Here is a 24,863-nt window from a genome sequence, read left to right as displayed (position 1 = left end):
TTTTGGTTTACACTTCTAGTTTTGGCTTTTGGCCTGGCTGATACCAGACGTGTGGTACTCTGTGATGTGGAAAAGCCTGAGAGTCTACATTCCTTTTCTGTAGAAACAACAGTATCCTGCATGCACTGGATGGAAGTAACAGAGGAAAGTAGGCAAGTGCCTAAAGGTTGGGGTTAGTTTGTCCGTGGATACGCAGATATCTTATTGAGAACAATGTGATATATGTTAAAGTTAAAACTAAATGATGGCCCAAACTATATCTTTACCTCCTGGTGTGTGGAGGTATACCTAATGGGTGTCGCATAACTGACATACAGTATGTACATGGGTGCTAACTGTGTGTGTGTGTGTGTGTGTGTGTGTGTGCATGTGGGGATGGGGAGATACAAGCAACTATACAGCCACCAAATCACTTCTGCTAAATAATAATAAGCCAGGGAATTCATTTTAAAATGGGTTCATGGCTGCTACTGTGTCTGTGACCTTATATTCATCCTTTGCCCAGCTGGAATGGTTATGGCAGGGGTAGTAAATGGTTTAAAGCTGTTAACAAAATGCAGTAACTTGCATTAGCTATTCAAAAATAATTTAGTTTTTGCTGTTAAAGGGAATCTGTGCTTTGGTGCATTGCCCATACAAAAACAGGTTGACTTTAATAGTGGATCCATCTGCAACATATAGCTTCCCATTGCTCACCTGCAGCTCTGTTTGGCTACCAGGAGCAAATACATATCTGGCTTGGGAAAGCATGTGACTCACCACCCTCCCTGCCACTTGGCATGGCTGGTGCCCAGTTATTGACCCTGTGCTGTCATGGGGATATGGAGTCGTCAGCACTATGTAAGCTCCGTGTCATGGTTTGGAGCTTACACAGAGATCACTCTCTACTCCTGGTGATGTTCTCACTGTGTATACATTTTTTTTCTTTTTTTTAAATGTAAGCATCTGTAAATCAGCTTTATCATATATGCACAAGGGCATCTGTAATGGTTGCAATTTGCTGATTGTCTTTTCTCACTGCAAATCTCAAAGTTCAGGGTCTCTCCAAATACAATGGAATCTATGTAGTCTATGATCACATAAAATAAACCTAATGCTCCTGGTATCCGGACATGATGTGATCTTGGCCTAGATTAGAATGTGGTTCTGGTGACAGCTCATTAAATTTTGGATCCTATGATTTTTTTATTTTTTTTGTCTAGATGATGGTGGTCATCAGGCCAAATAGACCTATCGGGGACACAGACGGCAAAAAAAAAATTGACGGGTTCTGTTCTTTCCCTATTCTAGACAAAATCAAATTAAAAAAAAAAATACATACATACACTCTAACAGTTTCCTCAACATGTAGCACAGGTTTCTGTTGTAAGATTGTGATCACGCTTGGACAGATGACACTACTGTTGAGATGTAGAAAGTCATAAAAACAATTTAGACAGGCCCTTATGTCAATGGAATCCAAATTACACTGTACTCAAGTGAATGATCGCTATAAAATGTGACTCAAATCTGACAAGTTTTGTCTAGGATGTACTTTTCTCAGAAACCACTACACTCAAATGTGGAATATAATAAGGTGATAAATATCTGCAAGAAAATAAAATCTCAACAAAGGTATAAACCCGTCATGTACACAAGTTGCATGTGAATAAAACAACAAAGTATAAAGTAACATAGTATATGTCCTTAAAAAACTGTGAAAAGTGATAATCAAAAAGTCAATATATCCATAGGTGAAGATTTATAATGTTCCGTGCGTCTCAGTGCTCCACGTGTATTGAACAGAAAAGGTCCGCACTCATCAGATAGCCTTTGTAAACGCGCTTAGGGTATATGCAATTGTTGGTCTGCCTCTCAACAATCCCTTTGAGAGACGTTTGGCAGCACCACCTTCTCCGGCTCTATACAGATAAAAAGGCCCACGACTTCTCCACTTCAGGTCTCCTCATAAAGGAGGTCCAGAAAGCAACCAAAAATAGCTCAAAGGGAATAAATAGGGACATTCATAGTGCATTATGTCTTATAAAAAAACTTTATTAAAGTTTAAAAATACTCACAAGAGTCAAGAAACAAATTGCATAAAAAACACTGCACCAGTGTGCTCCATCTATGTACAGACTGGGGTTTAGTGATCTCAACGTACACCCGCTTTAGACGAGCGGGTGTATTTTATTTTCTTGCAGATATTTATCACCTTATTATAGGCCACATTTGAGTGTAGTGGTTTCTGAGAAAAGTACATCGTAGACAAAACTAATTTGTGTTTATTTCGTACAAATTGAACACAGCAGCTGGGTGTATCACTATCCCCATAACGCAGGTCCATTTGTATACAAGTCCTTATGTCAGTCTGACAAAATAACAAAATGGAGTCTATTGCTGGTCCCTGATATGTGTTATGTTGTTCTTTTGGATTGCAAGAATCTACAGTCTATTCATTTCATTAGTACAAGTTATAAATGTTATTTACTTAAAACGTATTTCCTTTCTTTTAGTTGGTTATACATTAAGTGCTTGCTATTCTGTCTTCCTTTCTACTGTAGTGTCTTGACAACGTTTTATAAGGCAGAAAATGAATCTAACATTCTACCGAAGTTACCAGCACTGCCAAAGAAGTAAGCCATTTTTTTCAGTGGAAATGTAATAGAGTTTTATTTACAAATGTATAAACGTATTTTTTATTTTATTTTTTTACGTTTTGGTTGGTTGTGGTTTGCACCACACAAAGCACAACAGTCCGACACACTTTTTGCACAGTGCTCCAATCAACAACACTGCTTGTGAAATATCATCATTGTTGATTGTACTGTAGAGGGGCATGTCAAAGCACTGGAGACGCACTGATTAGAGTACTGTGGAGGGGTGTCTTGGACTGATAGAGATCTGGACTGCTGCGCTTTGTGTAAGTGCACTGATCCTGCTCTCCAGTTTGCCGACGTCTACTTACTACACTTAATCACACACACATTAGTAAAAAAACAAACATGATGCCATATTCCTTACGTGTTTTGCAGCCTGATTGCATAACAAGTAAAAAAGAAAGGCTTCCACTACTTTAACTTTTCCTCTTGGACAAAAATATTATGGTTAGAGTTGGACCCTTTGTATTATGTATTTATGATTCTTATTTTTTGTCTTCTAGTTTCAATGCCACTGCAAAGATCTTTAGGTAAGTCTTTTTTCTAGTTTCAAATGATGTAAGCATTTTAATAGATATTATCATGGTATATGATATACCTATTTTTATCTGCTACATAGATAGGTATTTACACAATAATTCTTGTATGATCTTGCATATAACCATAAACTGGCATCACAGTTTCCATACAACAAAAGAAGCTCTAATGCACAAAGCTTGCTATAGACCTTAGGTGGGGTCAGGTGTGGGGTCACAATCCAGTTATCAAATAATTGCTTGCTAGCACTGACTATTTGTGCACATTCTTATTATGGAGGACAGGAAGCAGACACTCCATTGCCAGTGAAATGTAGCCTTTGAAAAATATTTATGCATGACACTAGATCACTTTATGTACTGTGTGTGTATATTTATTTAATATAATAACACTAGATTAAGCAATGTTCTATATTCTAGTGAAGAAAAATCTGATGAAATACTGAAGCTTTTGGGAGATGTTAAGTAAGTGTTTTTATATATAATAATAATAATAATAATAATATAGTGTGTGTGTGTGTGTGTGTGTGTGTGTGTATTATGCCATGTATGTCAAGACTTCTAAAAATAAGATTTTACTCTTTTTTTACATTTTATTAATACTGTACAGTGGTACCTCGGTTCACGGACTTAATTGGTTTCACGATTTTGGACGCGAACCGAATTGGTTGTGAACCAAATCACATTTTCCCATAGGGTTCAATGTAAATCAGGTTAATCCGTTCTGAACCACATGAAAAAATAAAATAAAAAATGTAACCACAAGTTTCTTTTTACCACCATTCTTGCTCTGTACATTCTTGTCACCTTCAATAACGCTCTGCACATTATTTTCACCTTCATTAACGCTCTGCACATTCTGTTCACAGTCATTAACGCTCTGCACATTCTTGTTACCTTCATTAACGCTCTGCACGATCTTGTCACCTCTTTGCGCTTTCTTTTTCCCACCATGCTTGTTCCCACCATGCTTGCTCTGCACTTTCTTGAGAGCCATGCTGGATTGAATACAGTAATATTGTAGCGTACTGTGCTACAAAGCACACAAAAAAGCTTCACAGTAAGTGTCTGCCGCCCTGCCTGCGACCGCAATCCCGAGTACAGCAAGCCACGACCATGTGTCAGAGCGGGAAGGTGGTCGTGTTCGTCACCCGAGGCAGAGTTTGCGAACAGAAGCAAAGTTTTGACGAGCTTCCTGGTCGCGAACCGAATTGTTCGTAAACAGAGGCGTTTGTGAACCGAGGTACCGCTGTACTTTATTTTGCTGAATCTGGCTAAGCAATAATGAAAGCATTCTTTTAAAATTGAAGACACTAATTATATATTTGAAATGCATATAAGGGAGCTGTTTTACCTGACAAATTACTCCTGCCACTCTGCCTAGCAAAAATGGTGACACCACTATATTATTGTGCAGATCTCCTGCTTCCTGTGTCGCTTCCTGCCTCCAGCCTGCAATAGAGCTCTGCTGTTCAGGTGGTTATGGGCAGGTTATATAGTCCAGGCAGTTATGCTACCAGGATTTTAAAGTATATTAAAATGGTTTCTATTGCAAGAAGCATATTGCTCTCTAACTAGTTACTACATGTAACAATTGTATTCAATATATACTGTACTTGTCCATAGTGTGATTTCTGTTTTTGCTGTTACTTCCTTTGTGACAGGAATAAACTAACAATGATGACAGTAATACAGTCATAGTTTGGAAATGTAAATGGATCATCAAATATTGTATTTAAAGTTTATTCATTAGCGGTTACAGCTTTTGTGGCATAAAAGGAAACATCAGCATCTATTGTAAAATCACATTGTGGTATAGGGGTATCTAGCAAGTGGGGAATGTTATTTTTTTTTCTTTGTTGGAATAACTCAATTAAGATGACTTTAATGCACATTTTATACAAGGCTCAACGCTTTAGTCCTTGGAGGGGACTCTGGGCAAATTGAAATCTATGCCTATGGAATGTACAAGATTGCTACGATTACAGAGGTAATGTATTTTATGCAGTTTATTATATTTTTTTATGTCTGTCTTTTATGACTCTGTTATCATTTTGGCTAAATAAAGCAAACCAGCTGATGGCTGTCCTGGAAGCCAGGGATATATTTTAGTCCGCTATTCATTGATATTGGAGGTTATAATATATCACAATAAAGCAAGCCACCCTCTCACTTTTTGTTTATAGTTTACACCTAATTTAGTTATTTTAGTAATGCGATATGAAAGTGTTTGCATTTTTATTAGATGTTTGAATAATAGAACATTTAATAGTTTTAAAGATCATGTAAATGTGTGACTTTGGTCACTTAAGTAGCCGGGTTTATTGTAATGATTGGTGGGGTTACAAGCATACACCCCTGGCATTGGCCTAATCTTAGGTGGAAATAACTATAGTCCTAAAAAAATCCAGTTTGGCATATTGTTAACCCTCTCCGTAATGTATGGGGCATCATACAGTCAGGATATGCAGTTATGTAATGTATTATTCAGAGTCACAGAGTCCTCAGTCTGTGACTGCTCTATATTTGGCAACAATGCGAAAGCAGAACATTTTTGTTGACCAACTGCTAAATATGCAGCTATATAAATTGTATTTCTTTTGTGCTGCTTTTAGTTTTGAAGAGCTCTGGGCAGAATAAAACTTAACTCTTGCAGTGGGGCTACCCCTGCACTGCAAGGGTTAAGTGCTTGTTTTGGTCTGGGTGCTGGCTGCCTGCTTCTCTGGTCTCTGAAGCCTGTTTCCTTCTATGTTGCAGCATTGCAGCTACAAAGATATACAGTGGTACCTCGGTTCACAAACTTAATTCGTTCCACGATTCTGGTCGCGAACCAAATCAAATTTCCCCATAAGGTTCAATGTAAATAAGGTTAATCCGTTTTGACCCCTACGAACGTGGTTGTGAACCGATTTTGGTCGCGAACAGAATCAAATTTTCCTATAAGGTTGATCCGTTCTGAACCATATGTAAAAAAATGTTTTTCTTTGTCACCTTCATTACCGCTTTGCACTTTTTTTTACCACCATGCTTGCTCTGCACTTTCTTTGGAGCCATGCTGGATTGAATAATACTGTACAGTATGTGCTAAAAAGCGCACAAAAAAGCTTCACAGCAAGTGTGCACAGGTATGTCTGCGACCACTATCTCGACTAGAGGAAGCCACGACCACGTGTTAGAGCGGGGAAGATGGCCGCCGTCGTGTTCGTCACCCGATTTGGAGACGCGAACGGAAGGAAAGTTTTGGCGAACCTCCTGTTCGCGAACCGAATTGTTCGTGAACAGGAGCGTTCGTGAACTGAGGTATTACTGTACTCACCCGAACCTTGTTCCCACCTGGCTGCTAGACCGGTCTCTGCAGCCTCTATCCCACTTTGCTCTGCCAGTGGAATGTTCCTTGACGTCCTCACGTCCAATTGGGCAGGTTCTTAGACGGCTGGATCGAAGGGGAAGAGAGAGGCTTCAGGATCTGGTCTAGCAGCCAGTTGGGCTGAGGTTTCAGGTGAGTATATCTTTGTTATTTTAGACCCCAGACCAAAACAAGCAGTTATCCCATTCAGTGTGGGGGTAGCCCCACTAGAAAGGAAAAGTTTTATTCTGCTTGGAGTTCCTTAATAAGAAAATTATAATTATTATATAATACCTGTCACACTTCACTTACCTGGTGAACTTCAGTGGCATCCATTGACATGAAGATCATAGTAAAACTAGGTAGAATTTAGATAACTCTCTACCTGTGTATATGGAAATACCTATTGGGACCCATTCATGCTGTTTGATTTTTGGTAGCCGCATTTTCAATGACATGAAATGCATAAAAAAAGCGCATTGACGCAAGTACATTTACATTGCATATTGGCTTGTGATGCAGATTGCATTGCAATGTGAGGTGATGCACATTGATTTCAATGAAAGACACATCTACCAAATATGGAGACGTGTGATTGAGAGATCTGCTTTGTGGATTGTAGTTGTTCCTTAGAACTAGTGACTGTGTTGTCCGCCATTGCACTAAATACATCTCTCTACATGTCTTTGACATCAGGTGTTCGGCTCTTGCCTCGGCTTGTGCTTGTCAAGTGACTTAAAATCCCTTGCTGTTGTTACTGAGCTTTCAACAAACACTACTCCTGAGATCACATATTTCCAGGTGAGCTGGTGAGCAATGCCAAGAAAAGCATAGATGGAGTTCTTAAATGTGAGATTTCGTTTTTTAACCCCTCTGTTTATTTTGCAGCTGGATACTAGCTTGCTTTCCACCTATTTACCTGAGGTTACTCAAATGGCACGAAAGTTTACACACATTTCAACTCTTCGTCAGGTAATTCACTCTAAAGGGGAAACTAACTGAACATGAATTGGCCTTTAAGTGGCAAAAAGTGTGCCTGTCTTCAATACTAGGGATGCACCGATAACGGTATTTTGGTACCGAGTACCGATAATTTTTTTCCGGTACTCGCCAATACCAATTACCGAGTAACGGAAGTCCCATTCAGGAAGCCAGGTGGCTTGTATTGACTCGCCACCTGGCTTCCTGATTAGCCGGGAAGCCGGGCGGCGTGTAAAGACTCACTTCCCGATTAACAAGAAAGTCTGTCCCCTCTTACCTTGGTATGTCCAGTCTGTCACCCCCGGGGCCTCCCTCCGGTACCCAGCCGGAGCCACCTGGCCGGCCAATCAGGAAGCCGGGAGCCGTGTAATGACGCGACGCCCTGCTTTTTGATTTGGCCGGGAGGCCGGCTCCATGCTCCCTCTCATGACGAGGGAGCATGAAGCCAGCTTCCCGTCGAATCGGAATGCTTCGCCCAAATACTTGGTATCGGCACCGATATCGATATTAGTATCGGTGCATCCCTACTCAATACAAAAAGTATTTCTTTACCAGAAGGGTAATGAAGTTTGAACACTGAATCCATGCTTGCCATGTTCTGATTTGTTTTGTTATTTAAAGCTGGGGTCACACCATTTCCCATACCAGATCTGGAATGAAATGCATCGCGTTTTTGCAGTTCTACTGCAGTTTTTTAGCTGCGTTCCAGACCTTTTTGTTGTTGGTTTGTTTTTTTTTTTTTTAGCTTAAAATGGGCTCTCAAAGTACTTGAACAATGCCGGCATCCAATCAGATTGTTGAGGTATTTTACAGCCAGCGGGGCCGACTTTCAAGATACTGAAGGTTGGCCCAGGACGAGATTCCTCCACCCACACAGTTTAGCATAGATGGAATTAACCCTTGCAGTGTCTTCTGCGTGAAAGGCACTGTGACTTTGCCCCGAATGGCTAAAATGGCAAAGTCTGCACATAGCTTCAATAGTATATTCAACAGACCAAATATGGGAAGTGCATTATTAGGGTTTACATACTCCTAAAAGAAGGATTTATTCAAATGAACCCTTCCACTGGGGCTACCCCAACACTGCAAAGGTCAAGTGCTCGTTTTGGTCTAGGGAAGAAAATAATGAAGATATACTCACCTGGTACTCTGTTCTGCCTGGCTGCTAAACCAGCCACCAAAGCTTCTTCTTCACTGAGCTCTGGCAGTCATTCTTGATGAGGCATCTGCCTGTTTATTTTGGAGACGGCAACCCGCAGATGCTGCAGTGCCGTCCGTCTGTTTTTTTACTACGGGCGGACGGCAAGAGGTTAAAGGCTTTGTGCTTCAAAGTATTCATGTTGATTGCCTTAAAGTAATAGTCATACCTGAGCTGCTCTATGTTTTCATTTTATTTTATTTCTAGTATTTAAAGTTGTCTCTGACTTGTATGTGTGAAGCCTGGGAAGAAATTTTGATGCAGATGGATTCTCGACTGACAAAGTTTGTTCAAGTACGTCTTATTTGTGTTTTATTTTATATTATTATTGCTGTTTGTGTTGTTTTATTACATATGTAATTCTCACCTTTCACAGCAGCCATATGTATAGTTCTGTTCCCCCTTACTTACATTACAGTTACAATACAATTCAAGACAAGATGGTAAGGAGTGCCCTGGCCCTGAGGGCTTACATACTTACTATTCTCACCTTCCCCAGAGCACACAACAACCATATATACAGTTCCTTGTCCTCCCTCACTGCTGCCACATGTTCTCTTTAACAAAGCCATACTGTATATCAGGGCTCAAAATTTCAAGTCCTGAGCTACCAGCCAGGCCTTAACAGTCACTAGCCACAAGTTGCCCCACCTAACCCTTACCCTGCCCCGGCCTTAACTCCGCCCCTAAACACACCCTCTTAAATAATATTATGATAATTCTTATCTTATGGTAGTTGCCGCTTGTAAACGGCAGATTAGGGATTCCAGCTGCAGGAAAACGCAAGTTCCTGACACAGGAATCTCTAATCACACCTGAAATATACTGTAGGTGTGAATGGGGCCTAATATACACATACACTAAAGGTGTCCATACACCTGCCGATTATCGTACGATAATTGCGGGTGATCCTGCGATTGTGCGATAATCGGCAGGTGTATGGGCAGCATGTGACCGCTTCTACTGTAAGGTCGTACGACTTTCGTCTTCCAAGCACGCTGGAAAACCTGCAGGTTAGTGGCGTGGTCGGAAGACGAATGCCGCATGGGCTGGTGTGCGCAAGCGCACACTGCCCACTCAGCATTGCGACCATCGGAAAGCCTTCCCTTCAGCGGGGAGGGCTTGCGATGATCACAAGTACGATATGCCTGTCCAAGATATACAGATCGTACGATATTTTAATGACCTTACAACCATCGCATAACTAAAGTTGTGCGATGGTTGTAAGGTGCTTGGAGACCCAAATTTCCACTCGCCCTCACCTTATTTTTACTCGCAAACTGCGAGCAGGCGAGTGGAATTTTTGAGCCCTGCTGTATATACATGTTTCTATCTCTCGCTTAACACTCCTTCATTGTGCATAAGATTCTGTGACTCCATATTCTAGGCGGGAAGAACAGCCCACTAATGTGCACATGCAGTACTATATTGGATCTTCTTTTTCTCACTGGTTGTGAAACCAATAGATTGGGGATCTCATTCATGATTGTCCCATCCTGTATATAATAGCTGTATGCACAGATCTCATTGTTTGATGAATGAGGAGTCATTTCTCCTTTCTTGCACATTTTGTTTCCCTCTCTTATCTGTTATTAATCCTCCTGCAGGTCTATTAAGATTGCAAAGAGTAAACATTTACCCTACTTTATTTTAGAAAACAAAAAAGCTCCTCAGTAGCTAAACAAGTAATACTTTTTTATCCAGTGTAGGGGAACTCCATAATACATTTTCAGTTCATGGCTTGACCTTTACTTGGTTTTCTGCTGTTATAACAGCAATGGTTTTAATGCACTCTGGTTGGCTTCTGGGCCAGAGAACAAGCAGAAGAACCCACCTTGGTTAATCTAGCCCCATGCTAACTTAACATGCACGGTGCAGTTGGGCAGTAGGGGGTAAAGGCATGTTTTATCTAAAGTACAGAACATAAAACTTTTAGGTGTGTATCTTTAGAGCATAATGTACATCATTAGATTTAGATAAATAAAGACTCCATGGTTAGAGAGACTGGGGGGGATTTATCAAAACTGGAGCAGACGAAATCTGGAGCAGCTGTGCATCCAATCAGCTTCTATCTTTTATTTTAAAATCTTAACTAAACAAATGGAAGAGAGAAGCTGATTGCCATGGGCAACTGCTCCAGATTCTTCTGCTCCAGTATTCATAAATTCCTCCCACTGTGTGTTGAATAAAACTTTCCACACCCTGTGCTATTTATTAGGATGCTTAGCAAATTTGCTGCAGATTCACCCATGAATACATAGATCATTCACTGGGCTAAACTTGAACATGGGATTCACTCCATTCTTTATGGACATAAGTGCATTAAATGTGCTGCTGTATACATGTTGAAAGTATTTTTTTACTTCATGCTTTATTCTTCACTATTTTAGGAAAAGAATACCACCACCTCTGTGCAGGATGAGTTCATGCAACTTCTTCTTTGGGGTAAAGCCAGGTAACTCCTTACAACGTTCACATTTTAAAAAATGTGTTGAATTATTTTATTCTGGGATTTATTCAGCTGTCTATAACCTTGTTGAGGTACTCCTCGGTAATTATTGGTTTATAAATACTCATAATGAAGCAGACTGAGGGTGTAAGTTTTATAGATCCAAAACATCGGTTAATTAACACGTTGTGTGACTCACACTGGACACTTCACATCAGATTTTGCAGTATATTCACTAAACTGCTGTTTGCATTTGGCATCTGTGGAGTGACCATATAGCAAGTTCCGAAAATAAAATGGATTCACTAAGATCTGTTTGAAGTAAAACTTGTAATGCAACAATGTTCTTACACCAGGACAAGAAGTGCTAGGACTACAGAACACATCCACCTCCCCATAACATTGGAAGTGTTCTGTATTCCTAATACAGTTCCTGATGACATTGCAGACTGCACAGTACACAGAACAGCAGTAGATTTCTGGCAGGATTAGCACAATATTTTTTTACTCATATCAAAACAGATATAACAATACCACTTCATAGAGTTTAATAAGCAAACCTAAATCAAGCAACAAACAATCCAATCTTTCAGGCACTATGCAAGCCCTGGCCTTGAACATGGCCCACTAAGTTTAGTAGGCAAGTTGCAGATGGTGCAAAAAGAGCTTCTGTCATGAATTACAATTGGAAAAAGGTGTAGCGACTGGCTTTCCATACACAACAAAATAAACAATCCAGTTCACTGAGAATATGGAACATTAAGGACCCCTTCACACTAGAGTGGTGACCTGCGTTTTACTGCATCGGATCAACGCAAAGCACTGGAAGGACACATAGAAAACATATGTTTTCTTTGTATCCCATTCACTCCACAACACGAGGGGCAGGCCGCTGCGATAAAACATGCAGCATTTTATCACCGCACACTGCATGCCACCGCTGCCATACGGGGGCCTGAATGAAGTGTGCACATTGTACACTCCACATAAAGTTTAAAAAAATTTAAACAATGACAGCTCTGGCAGTGTGTAATACAACACACACTGCCAGAGCTGCCGCAACACACTAGCCTGCATGTTAAAATGGAGCGTTTTAGTTGATTGGCTAATGTGAATGGGCCCTAAAAGTAGTGATATGTGTTTTAAATTCATGATCTGTAAAATGTACTGCCAGGTTTTCAATCTGCAAATCCGTGCATTGTGTATTTTATCCAAAGTTAGTGTATTATGTAATGTATTAAAGTAGAACTATGAGGTGAGTGATTTTCACTCACCTCATAGTTCGAGCCGACCTGTGACAATGAAACTGTCACACATCAGCTCAATAGATCGGGAAGTGAGCGAACACATACCGTCGCTCGCTCACTTCTCGATCCTGTCCCTGCAGAGAGTGGTGACTGTCACTCGGGGCGAGTGTTGTGCTGGGGAGTCAGCTCTGTTATTGTCTCCAATGATGCAATGTGTGACTATAAGATGCCGTCACGTGATAAGGGTCTCTAATCAGCTTTTCTCATCTATGTGATAATTATTTAATTGGACTTTCTGTGACTATTTCACTATTCTCTTTTGTAGGTTGTACAAGGTGGATTTGAGACTATTAAGAACTGACATTGCGCTAAAGTCACAATTTCCATGAGGGGGATTTATCAAAACTGGAGCAGACAAAATCTAGAGCAGTTGCCAGGGGCAACCAATCAGCTTCTCTCTTCAGTCATGATTTGAAAATGAAAGAGAAACTGATTGGTTGCCCCAAATGCAAGTGCATTGCAGTAGAGTGGCGGGCGGTGAAAAAAATAGTTCTACGTGTCATCCCTAGACGCATTGAGGCACGTCGGGATACCATGTAGAATGAATGGCAATGCAGGACACCTAGTGTAAAGTGCATCATACTGTGCAATAGCGTGTGCTAAATGCATAGAAACCATGACTTTAGTGCAACGCTGTAGTGTGAATAAGTCCTTTTTAGGTCTGGGCATAAAAGGGGGGGGGGGGGGGGTGTGTGTCTTTTTATATCTGCATTGAGTTCAAGCTTTAAATGAGAACTATGAGGTGAGTGATTTACACTCAGCCTCATAGTTCGAGCCGACGTGTGACAATAAAATTGTCACACGTTGGCTCAATAGATCGGAAAGTGAGCGAACACATACCGTCGCTCGTTCACGTCCCTGCATAGAGCCGTGACTGTTACTCAGGTCTCTCTGCAGGGATTCCCCCTCTCCCCACTCCAATCCTCCAGCACTAACTGGAGGAACGGACGAGGAGGGGGTGGGTTCAGCTGGCTCTGCCTCTAGATAGGCAGAGCCAGCTGTCACTCACACAGCTGGGTGAATCTCAACAGTAATGTTGGAATCGGTCCCGGCTGCGGCGCTCTCAGTATATAGCGAGCTGTAGCTCGCGATATACTCAGCTTTGGGTCACGGGAGGAGGTTAATATATGTCCTCCTGTGACCCTTAAGAGAACTATGGGGGAAAACACTTACCACCTAGTTCTCTTTTAATGACACGTTTCCACATGTAATATTTCTACTAGTTTGCAATGTGAGATAAGATCAGAATAGTATGTTTGCAGTGTAGAAATTAACATCATGTAATGATTAAAGTTCTTTAGGGGTACAGTATGCTGTTTAATAAATATACTATAGCTTTTTAATTGTCTGTCTCCTACATTTAGTCCAGAGCTCCAAGGATTGCTGATGAATCAGCTGACTATTAAAGTGAGTACCGATCTGTGTTTGGTGGTTCTGTTCTGTAAAGTGCAAATTTTATTGATTTAATAACCTGCTTGGCTTTCAGGGCCTAAAGAAGCTTGGCCAGTCTGTAGAATCTTCATACTCCACCATTCAGAAACTTGTAATAAGTCATTTACAAAGGTATGTTCACTTAACATGTGTAACATTGATGACATAACTCTTCCCACAGCAATGCTAGTCGTTTTCTGAAAAGATATCAAATTTATTTTTTAAACAAAGCAAAAACAGAGAATTTGTTAGATTAAATTGAAGTAGCACCCTCTCTGTTGCATTCAATATCTAGAATTGTGCCGTTTTCATTTGAGACAACTCGAATATCACACCTCATCGCATATGAATAGCAGGAGATTTCTCTGTTACAAATACCTTTTAGGGTTGTGAAGCACCCAGACAATATGTACTTAAAGCAGAACTCCAGGTAAAAATGCCCTTAGCCTTGCAGTGGGGCTTCCACTGCACTGCAAGGGTCAAGTGCTCATTTTTGTCTAGGTGCTAAAAATTAGATTCACCTGAACCTTGGAGCCGGCTGGCTGATACTTTGGTCACTGAAGCCTGTCAACTCCTACGCTTCAGCGATGGTATGTCTCCCGGCATCCTAACTTGCTATACACTGTTTTGTTTTTAGCATCTGGACAAAAAGGAGCACTTAACCCTTGCAGTGCGGGGGTAGCACAGTTCTGCTTTAAAGGTCTAGCTTCTAAACAATTTTTGTCCTTATTGTTTTTTTTTGTTTTTATGAATAACCAAATGTTTTAATAAGGAAATGGAAATGCAAAATCTAATTTAATAAAGGCTGTTTTGTGGAAGTGTTAATATGTATTTAGTGTGTGCATGTTTACCCCACAAGTCTTAAAAATTAAGCAGTTATGCTGGACAGAAAATCCACAGAAGTTCACTTAAAGTGCCGTTATCCCTTAAGTTCCCCTCACCGTGGTGACCATGGCGGTCTTCACTCTATGACTTTGTGGCACCGCACAGCCTTATCTTTAGAATCTACCCAGGCAGCCTTGCCACAGTTCTCATTCATTTCAGTGGAAGGACAAAAACAATTGATTACAGGTCTGTGATTGAGATCATGAAAATGTGACGCACATATGCAGGGGCATGCTGGTCAGCTTGTTAGATTTTGAAGAAGAAACAGCTTCTCGTTTATACAGATTATTTGGATTCTCCTAGAAAGGATAATGTCTGGTTACCATGCTATAATCTGAGGGAAATGCAATGCGCAGTTTACTATTCCACAGGATGGTTATAAAATATTTGCCAAAATACAGGACACAATTTGGTTTATATTCCAGTCTTCTCTATGTGTTTGCTATTGACTGTATCCACAAATATACATTTGCAATCAGAATAACACACCTCCTCCATGTGATATGTTTTGCAGGTGCAGGAGGACATAAGATTCTTTTTGTTTTATTTTTAGCAAGCATAGGTGATCACCCCCGTTTTCACCTCTACCATGTAGTGCTTCTGCAGCAGACAATCTGAATGGTACTTCGAATTTAGTCAGAACCCTCTTCTAGCACATTTTCTCCAATTAAAGTTCTTTTTCACAATTATCACAACACAGTTATCCCTTAAAGCTGATCTCTAGGCAGATATTTAGAAAAAAAATACCAATGAATGCAGTTATGTATTTATTTTAAGATCGTTAAAAGCACTTAAATTTCGTCTAGTGTAAGTACATGAATTTGACTTTTTCATCTTCTAGTCTGAGTCTTGTATACAGGGGATTACGAGAATGGGAATGGACTGCTCTTGAGCTGTATCAGTTGTTCGACATTCACGAACTGACAGTGCTGACATGGAACATGCTGTCAGGGATGACCTCCTAAGTCTGTTGCAGCTTCTACACTGCCCATCACGGGGTGGGAATGGGGAGGCAACCAATCAGTGGATCTTAACTGCAGCAAAGTCGGGTCACAAATCCATCTCGGCTGTCCAGGCTTTGTAAATCTCTGGACTGGATTGTCAGAAATACAAATACGTTACCAGGAAAGCTAGAACTCATTTATATGTATTGCATCTGTGAATTTCCCTGAAGTTCTCGTTTAAGAGGTGATGATTAACGTAAGCCAATCATTTCAGTGCAGAATCTTGACCAGTAAAATGGCTACTAGAATGGTTACTTACAAAATGTATAGATTATGTGGTATTATTGATTATATTGATCATAGTCTTTAGACGTGTTCTATCTTATAATATTCTCAAGATAAGACATTAAATTGCTAAGAAAATGCATGCAAGTTATTGATTGGAGAGTCTTTGATTTTGCAGTGGAGCTGAAGTTTTGCTCTATCATCTAAGTGAACTGAAAGGGATGGCCTTGTGGAAACAGAAGTATGAATCTCTTGGCTTGGAAGCCAAAGCAATAGAAGGTATGTAGCTGGGCGATCACACTGATCTATAGAGATCAACACACACATATGAAGTCTAGTCTTCTAGCCATTTAGAAAGAAAGGCCACTCTGTGACATTTCAGTAAGTGCAATAAAGTTGGACTGCAGCCAAAACCTTTTTTTAAGACTTAGTTGAGAATCACTCTTGGGCCCGGTTCACATAATTTTGCTGACCAGATCTGGAATGCGGTGCATTGCGTTTTGTCACGTGTTTACCGCAAATTTTACCACGATTTTGTGACATCCAGGATTGTTTTTGTTTTTTTCAGCTTAAAATGGGCGTTCAGGGTTTGTTCCAGTGCGTTTATCTGTGTTTTAATGCGTTTCCATACGGTCCAGTGCATTCTACCAGAGAAAAGAAGACTAGCAGTATTTTTTTTGTCTGGTCGGGGAACGGACTGCTCTGGTTTGAACAGATCCTATAAATACCATAGGGATACACTGGGATCCTTTTTTTGGTCCAGGAGCAAACTATTCTGGTGCGGACATGGTGTGAACAAGCCCTTTGGGTCACCATACATGTTACAATCTGACCATACAATCAACTTTAGATTTACGAGAGCTTGGCAATATGAGAACGTACTTAATCTATCCAATCAATTTGCATCCAGTCAGGCAGGCCCTTGCACACATAGGTGTTGGTAGTTCTAAAGGAGATTCTACAATCAGATTATAATGTGTGCTGGGCTTAAGGTAGATGCATCAACAATAAAAACACTGAAGCAGGAAAAGCTAGCATCTCCCTTTTTAGATTTTTATTGTTGGAGATATTCCTTCCATTCCTCTGACACTTTTGCCAGATGGACTGGAGGTGAAGAGAATTGTCTCCCGTCATACCCATAGACAATGTTAAAAACCTGACAAGAGGATTTAAACCTTACCCCATTCTGTCTAAAACTAAACAGTTGTGACTGAAATTACAGGTAAAGAGGACCTGTACTCTGGAAGCTGTGCCCAGAGAAAGGAAATCCGAAGGCAAAGGACTAGTCACCAGTTTTGCCTATACGCTCTCCATGTAGTTATTTTCCCCATTACTGACTTATCATGCCTTGTACTACACTGTATCTCTGTGAGGAGGCAGCCATCTTGGTAGGCAGGGCTTTGCTTCCTTAGATCAGAGTTATCGGTGACGAGGGGGGGCAATGGTCAGAAATGAGCAGTAGAGGGGTCAGAAGCACAGATCAACAGAATAAATAAAGCAGAAGCAGGGGGATGGTTACACTGCAGACCCTCGAGTACAGCTTGCTCTCCAGCAACAACAAGACTGATCAGAACAGTAGGGACCTCACCAATTACTCAAACTCTCCTAGTGCCTCATATCTCAAACTGCAGATCTATACAGCTATGGGAGAACAGAACATGCATTTCATATATTAAGAGAGGGCCTGCAAGTAGAAAAACATAACCATGGATTACAAAAAAAAACAACAATATTCAGTGGCGAAGATATAATAGGACATGTATTTTATCATAGGTGTACATTTGTTTTGTTTTTTATCTTAATTTCAACAACCCAACTTTTGTATGCTAGGAATACACTTATCTCCGCCTAGTGACTACTGTGTGAAGGAAGGGTGGTGTCAGTGAATGCAGTTCCATGTATTTTATGTAAATGAGGCCCTTTCTCACCAGAATAATGTGCTATAAAGTCAAGTGACCGGGGACTATCAAAACTACGATGCAACGCCTAAAAATGCGCTGCAGTGTGTATTCTTTTATACACATTTCTTCTTTATGCATTTTTTTCTATTGCATCTGTTGTGAACAATTTAAAATTTAGAGGGCTAAACTAAGCACAACAGAGTATCTACAGCAGTGTTTTCATTTAAATAAATTCTCTTTTACAGATGCGATAACTTCTGTGGGGTCATTCATTCTTAAAGCGAATGAGCTTTTACAGTAAGTCTTATTTCAGCATTGCCATATGAAATGAGTAATACTTCTAAGAGGTTAAAGGTTGTTTGTAAAAGTGTTATTTTTTAATACATACCAAGAGAAATCCAAGTGCAGGCTTTTGTGATATGAATGTTTCTTTTTTTTTGTGGGTATTTGCAAATTTTTGTCACCTGTGAATAATATCAAAGATAGTGAGAGCTCAGTAGAGGTAAATTTAAAATGTCTCCCAGCTCGGTGCTGCCATCTTTGCTGTCACATCTTATTACATCTGTCACGGAAAGTGTTAACCTATATAAACGTCAGCATTATTAAAGGAGAACTCCATAAATTAAAAGTCGGTGCTCCTTTTGTCTAGGGGGTTCAAATAAAGTTGTTTTTTCTCACCTGATCCTCGGTCCCACAGCGTTCAGCCCTCCCCTCTCTCCCCTCTTGATTCCGGCTATGGAATGTACCTCAGAATCCTCATGCCTAAAGCAGGCCATTGGATCTGCATAAGACATGATGATGTCATCAGTCCTTAGACCTCCGGAGCCCAGGGGAGAACAGGTTGTGAGGACCGGTCTAGCAGCCTGGAGTGAGCCAGCAGGACCGAGTATTAGGTAAGTACATCTGCTTTATTTGAGTCTCTTAGACAAAACTAGCATTTAACCCTTGCAGTACTGGGGCAGCCCCACTGCAAGGGCACATTTTTTATTTTCCTAGAGTTCTTTTTTTTCATTGTTTCTAAATGGCAATAAATTGTGGCTTATGTGGTTTATGTTGCATGTGATAATCATATCCGTGCAGTACAGTCAACTCTCCATTATACACTAGTAATGATACATTCTGGTTGAGCTGTGTAAAGGTGTACATTACAGAATAAGAACCTTTTGATACAAACTTATCTATTGCCAACACAGGACTGATGATTGCTGTTGTTTTTGCTATAGATGCGTGTCTTTGTTGTGATTCAAATGAACATATTTTGTTATTTTTCAGAGTTATAGACAGTGGCATGAAAAACTTTAAGGCGTTCTTCCGATGGCTTTATGTAGGTAAGCAGAAACATTTCCAGAAGATTTTTTTTCTTGGTCATAAAAACGGATCATTTAGACATAAAATATCTTTTTTTATATGAATCAGGATAATTCATTGTCATACTTTTCTAGCTATGTTACGGATGTCAGAAGATCACGTTCTCCCAGAGCTGAATAAGGTAAGAGATATAAATATATATTTTTTTCCAAACGACTGAAATACTGAAACTTAGTACCTGTGTTTTTTTGTTTTTTTTTACAAAACACATTTTTGGTTGAATGACGAAGCCTTTGGACTTGGAACTGCTTTTATTGATGTCCATACTTTCCTGTATGGGCATCCTGGAGACTGGAAGTGAGGGAAATTTTCCATAATGGACAGTAATATTAACTCTTCTATATGCCATCAAAAACGTTTGCTGGCGTTGCGCTTTAACCTATATGTGAAGGCATTGGCCAAATTTACCCCCAAACATTCATCTTCCCACCTAGAGCATACCTCAGCATTTTTACCTTGTTCCTGTTGTGAAAATGGCTTTTATTTCTGTCTGCGACCTCATCGAGCTTTATAAAATTGTTACAGTGGAAGCTGCTGGAAGCTTATTTCCTCTTTGCTTAGGCACGCATCCTGTACTACATCTCTCAGGAGCCTTTTCCCTGTAGTATGTGGGCAGGCTCTAAAAGTCAAGGCAGTAGCATTGTTTTGCTGGAAAATAAATCAGTGTTTGCATGTGGAAAGGGACAGAAATGGGTGGAGATCTGTAGTCCAGCGGGCAGGGCTGAAAGTGCTAGTTGGGTGTTGTAAACCCAGATAGAAAGTTAGAAGCGTACTAGACTTCCGGCAGATCAACAGGTATTTGTGTCTACCATAAGGAAATCTGCGTGTACAGCAGAAATGCACTGCAGGTTTTTATATTTGTTTTTTTTTGCCCTGACATACTCTTCATGGAGACAGTCATCTTTCACAATAAAAAGAGGAATTCCTTGGCAAGGACTTGTAAGATGGAGACTGTCACCCTACTTGTACAATAGAAGGGAAATCATTCGGGAACATTGGCATTGGAATACCAGAATATGTTTTGTCTGTCCAGTATATTTTTATAAGATTTTTTTGCACAATGTTTGCTAAAACATTTCTGAGGAAGACACCTGTTGACATAAGAAAACATTTTTTTTAAAACAAGCTCAAAACTTCACAGCACACTGACGTAGTGTAGCAGTTGATTATATTTTTTTCATAATAATGTGAGTAACATCTGCTGAAAAAAAATACATTAAGGGCCTGTTCACACGACGTCCGTTTTCTATGCTGACCTGATCCGTACGCTCCTGCACTAAAAATGCATCCCAATGTATCCCTATGTGTTTTATGGGCTACAATTCTCACGTGCGCAGTCAGTTCAGGTTACGACAGAAAAAATACTGCATGTCACATTTTGTCCGGTCAGAAAACGCATCGCAATGCAGCTAAGCAAAAAAACAAAAAATTATTCTACATAGAGATAGACAGAGTGGGAGATAGACAGACAGGTTGGGGTAGAGGTAAAGACATGAACTGCAAACATTTTAAACATGCCCATTACCTTTCCATGGACATACGAGTAAAGGAAAAACATTTATCCGGGTGAGCTCGCAAATCCTCATATAAACTCCAGAACTGACCCTTGGAGTCCCGGAGCCTCAAGATCGGGTGTACCCAATAAAGACGTCTCCTGCGAGCTCGTTCTCTGCAGATTGCTGTAGCTAGCACCATCAACATGCCTGCAAACATGTGATACATGTCTGATCACCAGCTTTACCTACACAAAGGGAAGTAGATGTTACGAGAGGGCGGAAGTGACCTCAGAGGAAGAATCTGCATAATGACAGCCCCACGGCTTGAAAAAAAAAAAACTGTCAGCATCTGGACTGAAAACGCATCAAAAATGCACTGCATGAGTAGCACCGCGTCTGCAGATCGGGACCTGATCAGGACCTGAAAATCATGTGAACAGGCCCTAAAACTGCTTCAATAAATTAACACATAGGTCAAACTTATCAGTGCTGCCACTTCAAGTAGCATTGTACGAGGGGCAAAACCTGTTCATCAGAGCCTGTGACACTGGCTTTTCTGCCTGAATGTTCAGTAACCAACAACCAATTTGACTACCACCCATGTGTATTTCTGGGTGAAAAGAATAACAGGTAAACATAAAATCCAACGTATAAATATTATGTAGCCTTTGTTCTACCCAGCAGATGGAGCTCTAGTCATCTTCTTACATGAATCTTGAAATCTTGAACGTTGTAAAAAAGCATGGCATTTGCCGCCTCAGGTTGCTGAAGATGAAATGGCTTATGGTACTGGCTCATCCCTTACTGGACAGCTAGGTCTGAACATTTGATGACAGACAGCTGTGTCTGGAAGGGACATACTTTTGCTTTGTTGTCTCATTGGATAACTCATTGTACTCTGGCAATCCTTTTTCATATATTTTAAAAGATTACTTATCCCAATTTTCAAGAATCTGTGATGTGTTTATAGTATGTTTCACTGCCTAAACTTTTCTTCCCTGTGTAGATGACACAAAAAGACATCACTTTTGTGGCTGACTTTCTGACGGAACATTTTAATGAAGTAAGTATCAGTGCATTTAAAAAAAAATAGTTTATTAAGTTTTGCTTAGATACAAAGAAAAATAAATTGAGGCAAGGGCGTACCCTCCCCCCACATAGGGGGTCTTCACATAATATAAAAGCAGGTAATACAGGGCACTGTGGTAAGAACATTTCTTGGTCAGCAGGTCGAGTATCAAAGTGTTAGTCAATGACATGGGTAGTGAATGTGATCACATGCACAGACATAAGAAAGAGAAAAAGAAAGAACGCAGCAGTCTTTTTTTTGTTTATAGACTATAACAGTTGAAAACATCACTGATGTAAAAATATAACAAACAAGTTATAATGTTGACGGAATGATTGTGTATGTTGTCCAAAAAGCAAGCCCATATAGCATACAGGTACTGTTGTATGGTTTTTGTTAGAAAAAGTCAGTTCTTGTAAAAGGTAAGGACATTGTAAACAAAGTATTATGCTAAAATTAATTTTCAAAGTATGGGACAAGGGAAATGGAAAGGTTAAGCAGGGAAGTCCGTGTGCAAACCATAAGGCCCCATTCAGATGAGAAAAGGCCGGCACGTACAGCTCCGTGCTGTGCGCACGGCCGTATCGGGCAGCTACCGGGAAGGACAGGTGCTGCGTGTGATTAGTGCGCAGCCCCTGTCCTTCTCTATGGGAGTACGCGGCCATATGCCGCCCTACACTCACTCCAAGTGCAGGTCCGTACGGGTGCGGTTGTCCCCGCTCGGACGCAGACGGGATCCATCCTGTCAGCGTATGAGTACGGACACCCACACCCGCACGGACGTGCAGTACGGGTGAGCGCAGGGCGGCGTACTCCCATAGAGAAGGACAAGGGCTGCGTACTAATCACACGCAGCACCTGTCCTTCCATCAAAGTTACAGAGGAAGAAATGGATGCAATCATCGCATGCACCAAAGCATTGAAGGGATCTTAGTTTTCCAGTAAAAATAACACTTTAATCAAATCAGTCAAGAGAGAGAGAGAGATCAGGGCAGTTTTATTATAATTCTGCCCCCACCCCTTGAGCTAAAGTATCCCATTCCCAAAACTCTATACCAAGTTCTCAATGCAGAGGCTCTATACTTAGTATGTTGTTGCTGTAATGTTTACATCTTCTGGGCCTGGTCCCTATGGACTTCTATGGAGCTTGATGATGGATCGGAGCTTTCTCTGCATCCTCAGGCTGAAGAAGCTTTGGAATTTTGGAAAAGTTTGCAAAATTAATAAGGTTCTTGCGGAACTGTTACATTCTGCCCTTAAATTTTACTCTTTTAGGATGGATTCACAAATGTATTTATGTATTGAAGGTTTCAGTCTTGTTCCTTTTTATATCTTTGCATTTTTTTAACATCAACATTTCTATTAGAGAGATACAGATTTGTGTCACAAAGCAGGATTGATTCCCTCTTTTGCACTTGTTGTAGTGTGTGTCATAGAAGAGAACTAATATACCTGTATACCTGTGTTCTAGACATTCATAGTGGCTATTTGCTGTTCTAGGCACCAGAACTTTATGACCAGAAAGGCAAATACTTCAATGTGGAAAGGGTTGGACAGGTAAGGTCTACTTTCTTCTGGATTATCTCACTGACACTGCTCAAGGTGAAGATTTAGTGGTGGCCATATGTACATTTTTGTGTTAAATATAGCTTTCTCTTCTTAAAATAGATGTTATTTTACCACTTTCGCACAAGTCCAAAAATGAACCTCTAGTTGGCCCATTGCACTTCGAGAAATTCTCATTTACAGCACATAGGTTAAAAAATATTGCAGGGAGCTGACAGCTTTATATTTTTAGAGACCTGGCATTTAGGGATTGAAATATCATCACTGTCTTACAAATCCAAAATCAAGGGTTAATTGCACTGTAAGCCCCCATTCACACTTCGCATTTTCAGCTTAAAAAAATCGTTCCCAAAAAGAAACCCCATTAATTTCAATGGTACTGTTCACATCTGAGCGTCATGTCACCTGTAGCAAAACGCCTGTCGCTTGTAGCAAATACATGAGCGACTTTTCGGCAGATTTAGCACTTCTTCGCCGCCATAGACTTAAATGGTGTCACAAAATTGCACATTTCAAGCAAGGTTGCACTGCACGTCTTTGTCGCGCTGAAAACGCACTTATTTTGTGTCACTCAGGTGTGAATGAAGGATAGAGGGTGGAGACCTAAAAAAACATTTCTGGTGCTTTTGTGGCCAACCTTACATCTGTTTCTGAAAGTTTGACATCACTTTATTCCTTTCTAAGTATTTAAAAGATGAAGATGACGACTTGCTATCTCCACCCAGTACGGAGGGGAATCAGTGGTTCAGTTTTCTGCAGAACAGTGCGCCCCTGAAAGGTATTTATTTCTGGTAATCATTTGGTAATAACTTTCACTGACCCTGCAACAAGAGTGTGGAGGGAGACGCACCCCACACTGTCGGCTCACTAGGTTGGGTTATTATATAGCCTAGGTAGTAGTTTGGGAACAAAAGATGTCTTAGACATGTGTTGGGTAACGTATATTTAAATATATCTAAGGGCCCTATAACGCTTTGCAGATTTTATCCCAAGGGCTGTATTAGGAGCATGTAAAAAAATATAATACCAGTTTAGAAAGGGGTTTATTACAGTAAAAGTGGTTATGCTGTTGAATGCTTTAGTAGTCACCGCTCCAAGCTCACTCCCGTGATGCACTATAATCTCATTACAAATTAGTAAACTAAACATGAGATTGTAGCCCATCCCAGGGAAGAGCTTGGAGTGGTGACTACTTTACAACACACACAGGGACCATGGGGGACAAGAGTAGTCACCCTCCAGAAGGAAGGACAGTGTCAGCACCAATTCAGAGATGATTTGAGGATCTACAGCTGAGTGATACACAAATAAGATACATTCTTGTTAATAGTTGGGGTACTTACATTTTTTAGATTGAACTGATGAATTTAGTGTCTCTTTAAAATAAATGGACTGGATTATGTTCTTAACACTAATAATCAAAATAGTAATTACTAAATGATATTCTGGTAGTATTCAGAGC

At 40.4% G+C, this 24,863-nt stretch overlaps 1 protein-coding gene across 1 annotated transcript in view; it reads left to right on the top strand.

Annotated features, from left to right (window-relative positions):
- The window catches only part of ANAPC4 (anaphase promoting complex subunit 4), a 36,431-nt gene that overhangs the window by 3,571 nt on the left and 7,997 nt on the right, over nucleotides 1-24,863 (top strand). The window contains exons 4-21 of the mRNA XM_018566150.1: nucleotides 20-152; nucleotides 2,544-2,615; nucleotides 3,143-3,169; nucleotides 3,596-3,640; nucleotides 5,081-5,165; nucleotides 7,218-7,322; nucleotides 7,410-7,493; nucleotides 8,908-8,994; nucleotides 11,091-11,155; nucleotides 13,821-13,863; nucleotides 13,943-14,019; nucleotides 16,180-16,280; nucleotides 18,148-18,199; nucleotides 19,175-19,230; nucleotides 19,345-19,391; nucleotides 21,773-21,829; nucleotides 23,336-23,392; nucleotides 24,086-24,179. Coding sequence (XP_018421652.1) covers nucleotides 20-152; nucleotides 2,544-2,615; nucleotides 3,143-3,169; nucleotides 3,596-3,640; nucleotides 5,081-5,165; nucleotides 7,218-7,322; nucleotides 7,410-7,493; nucleotides 8,908-8,994; nucleotides 11,091-11,155; nucleotides 13,821-13,863; nucleotides 13,943-14,019; nucleotides 16,180-16,280; nucleotides 18,148-18,199; nucleotides 19,175-19,230; nucleotides 19,345-19,391; nucleotides 21,773-21,829; nucleotides 23,336-23,392; nucleotides 24,086-24,179 — 1,287 coding nt within the window. The remainder of the gene's footprint in view (nucleotides 1-19; nucleotides 153-2,543; nucleotides 2,616-3,142; nucleotides 3,170-3,595; nucleotides 3,641-5,080; nucleotides 5,166-7,217; nucleotides 7,323-7,409; nucleotides 7,494-8,907; nucleotides 8,995-11,090; nucleotides 11,156-13,820; nucleotides 13,864-13,942; nucleotides 14,020-16,179; nucleotides 16,281-18,147; nucleotides 18,200-19,174; nucleotides 19,231-19,344; nucleotides 19,392-21,772; nucleotides 21,830-23,335; nucleotides 23,393-24,085; nucleotides 24,180-24,863) is intronic.

The sequence above is a fragment of the Nanorana parkeri genome, unplaced genomic scaffold (assembly GCF_000935625.1).
Source record: "Nanorana parkeri isolate BGI_ZX_2015 unplaced genomic scaffold, ASM93562v1 scaffold922, whole genome shotgun sequence".
Taxonomy (NCBI): Eukaryota; Metazoa; Chordata; class Amphibia; order Anura; family Dicroglossidae; genus Nanorana; species Nanorana parkeri.
This window is presented reverse-complemented; position numbering and strand designations above follow the sequence as displayed.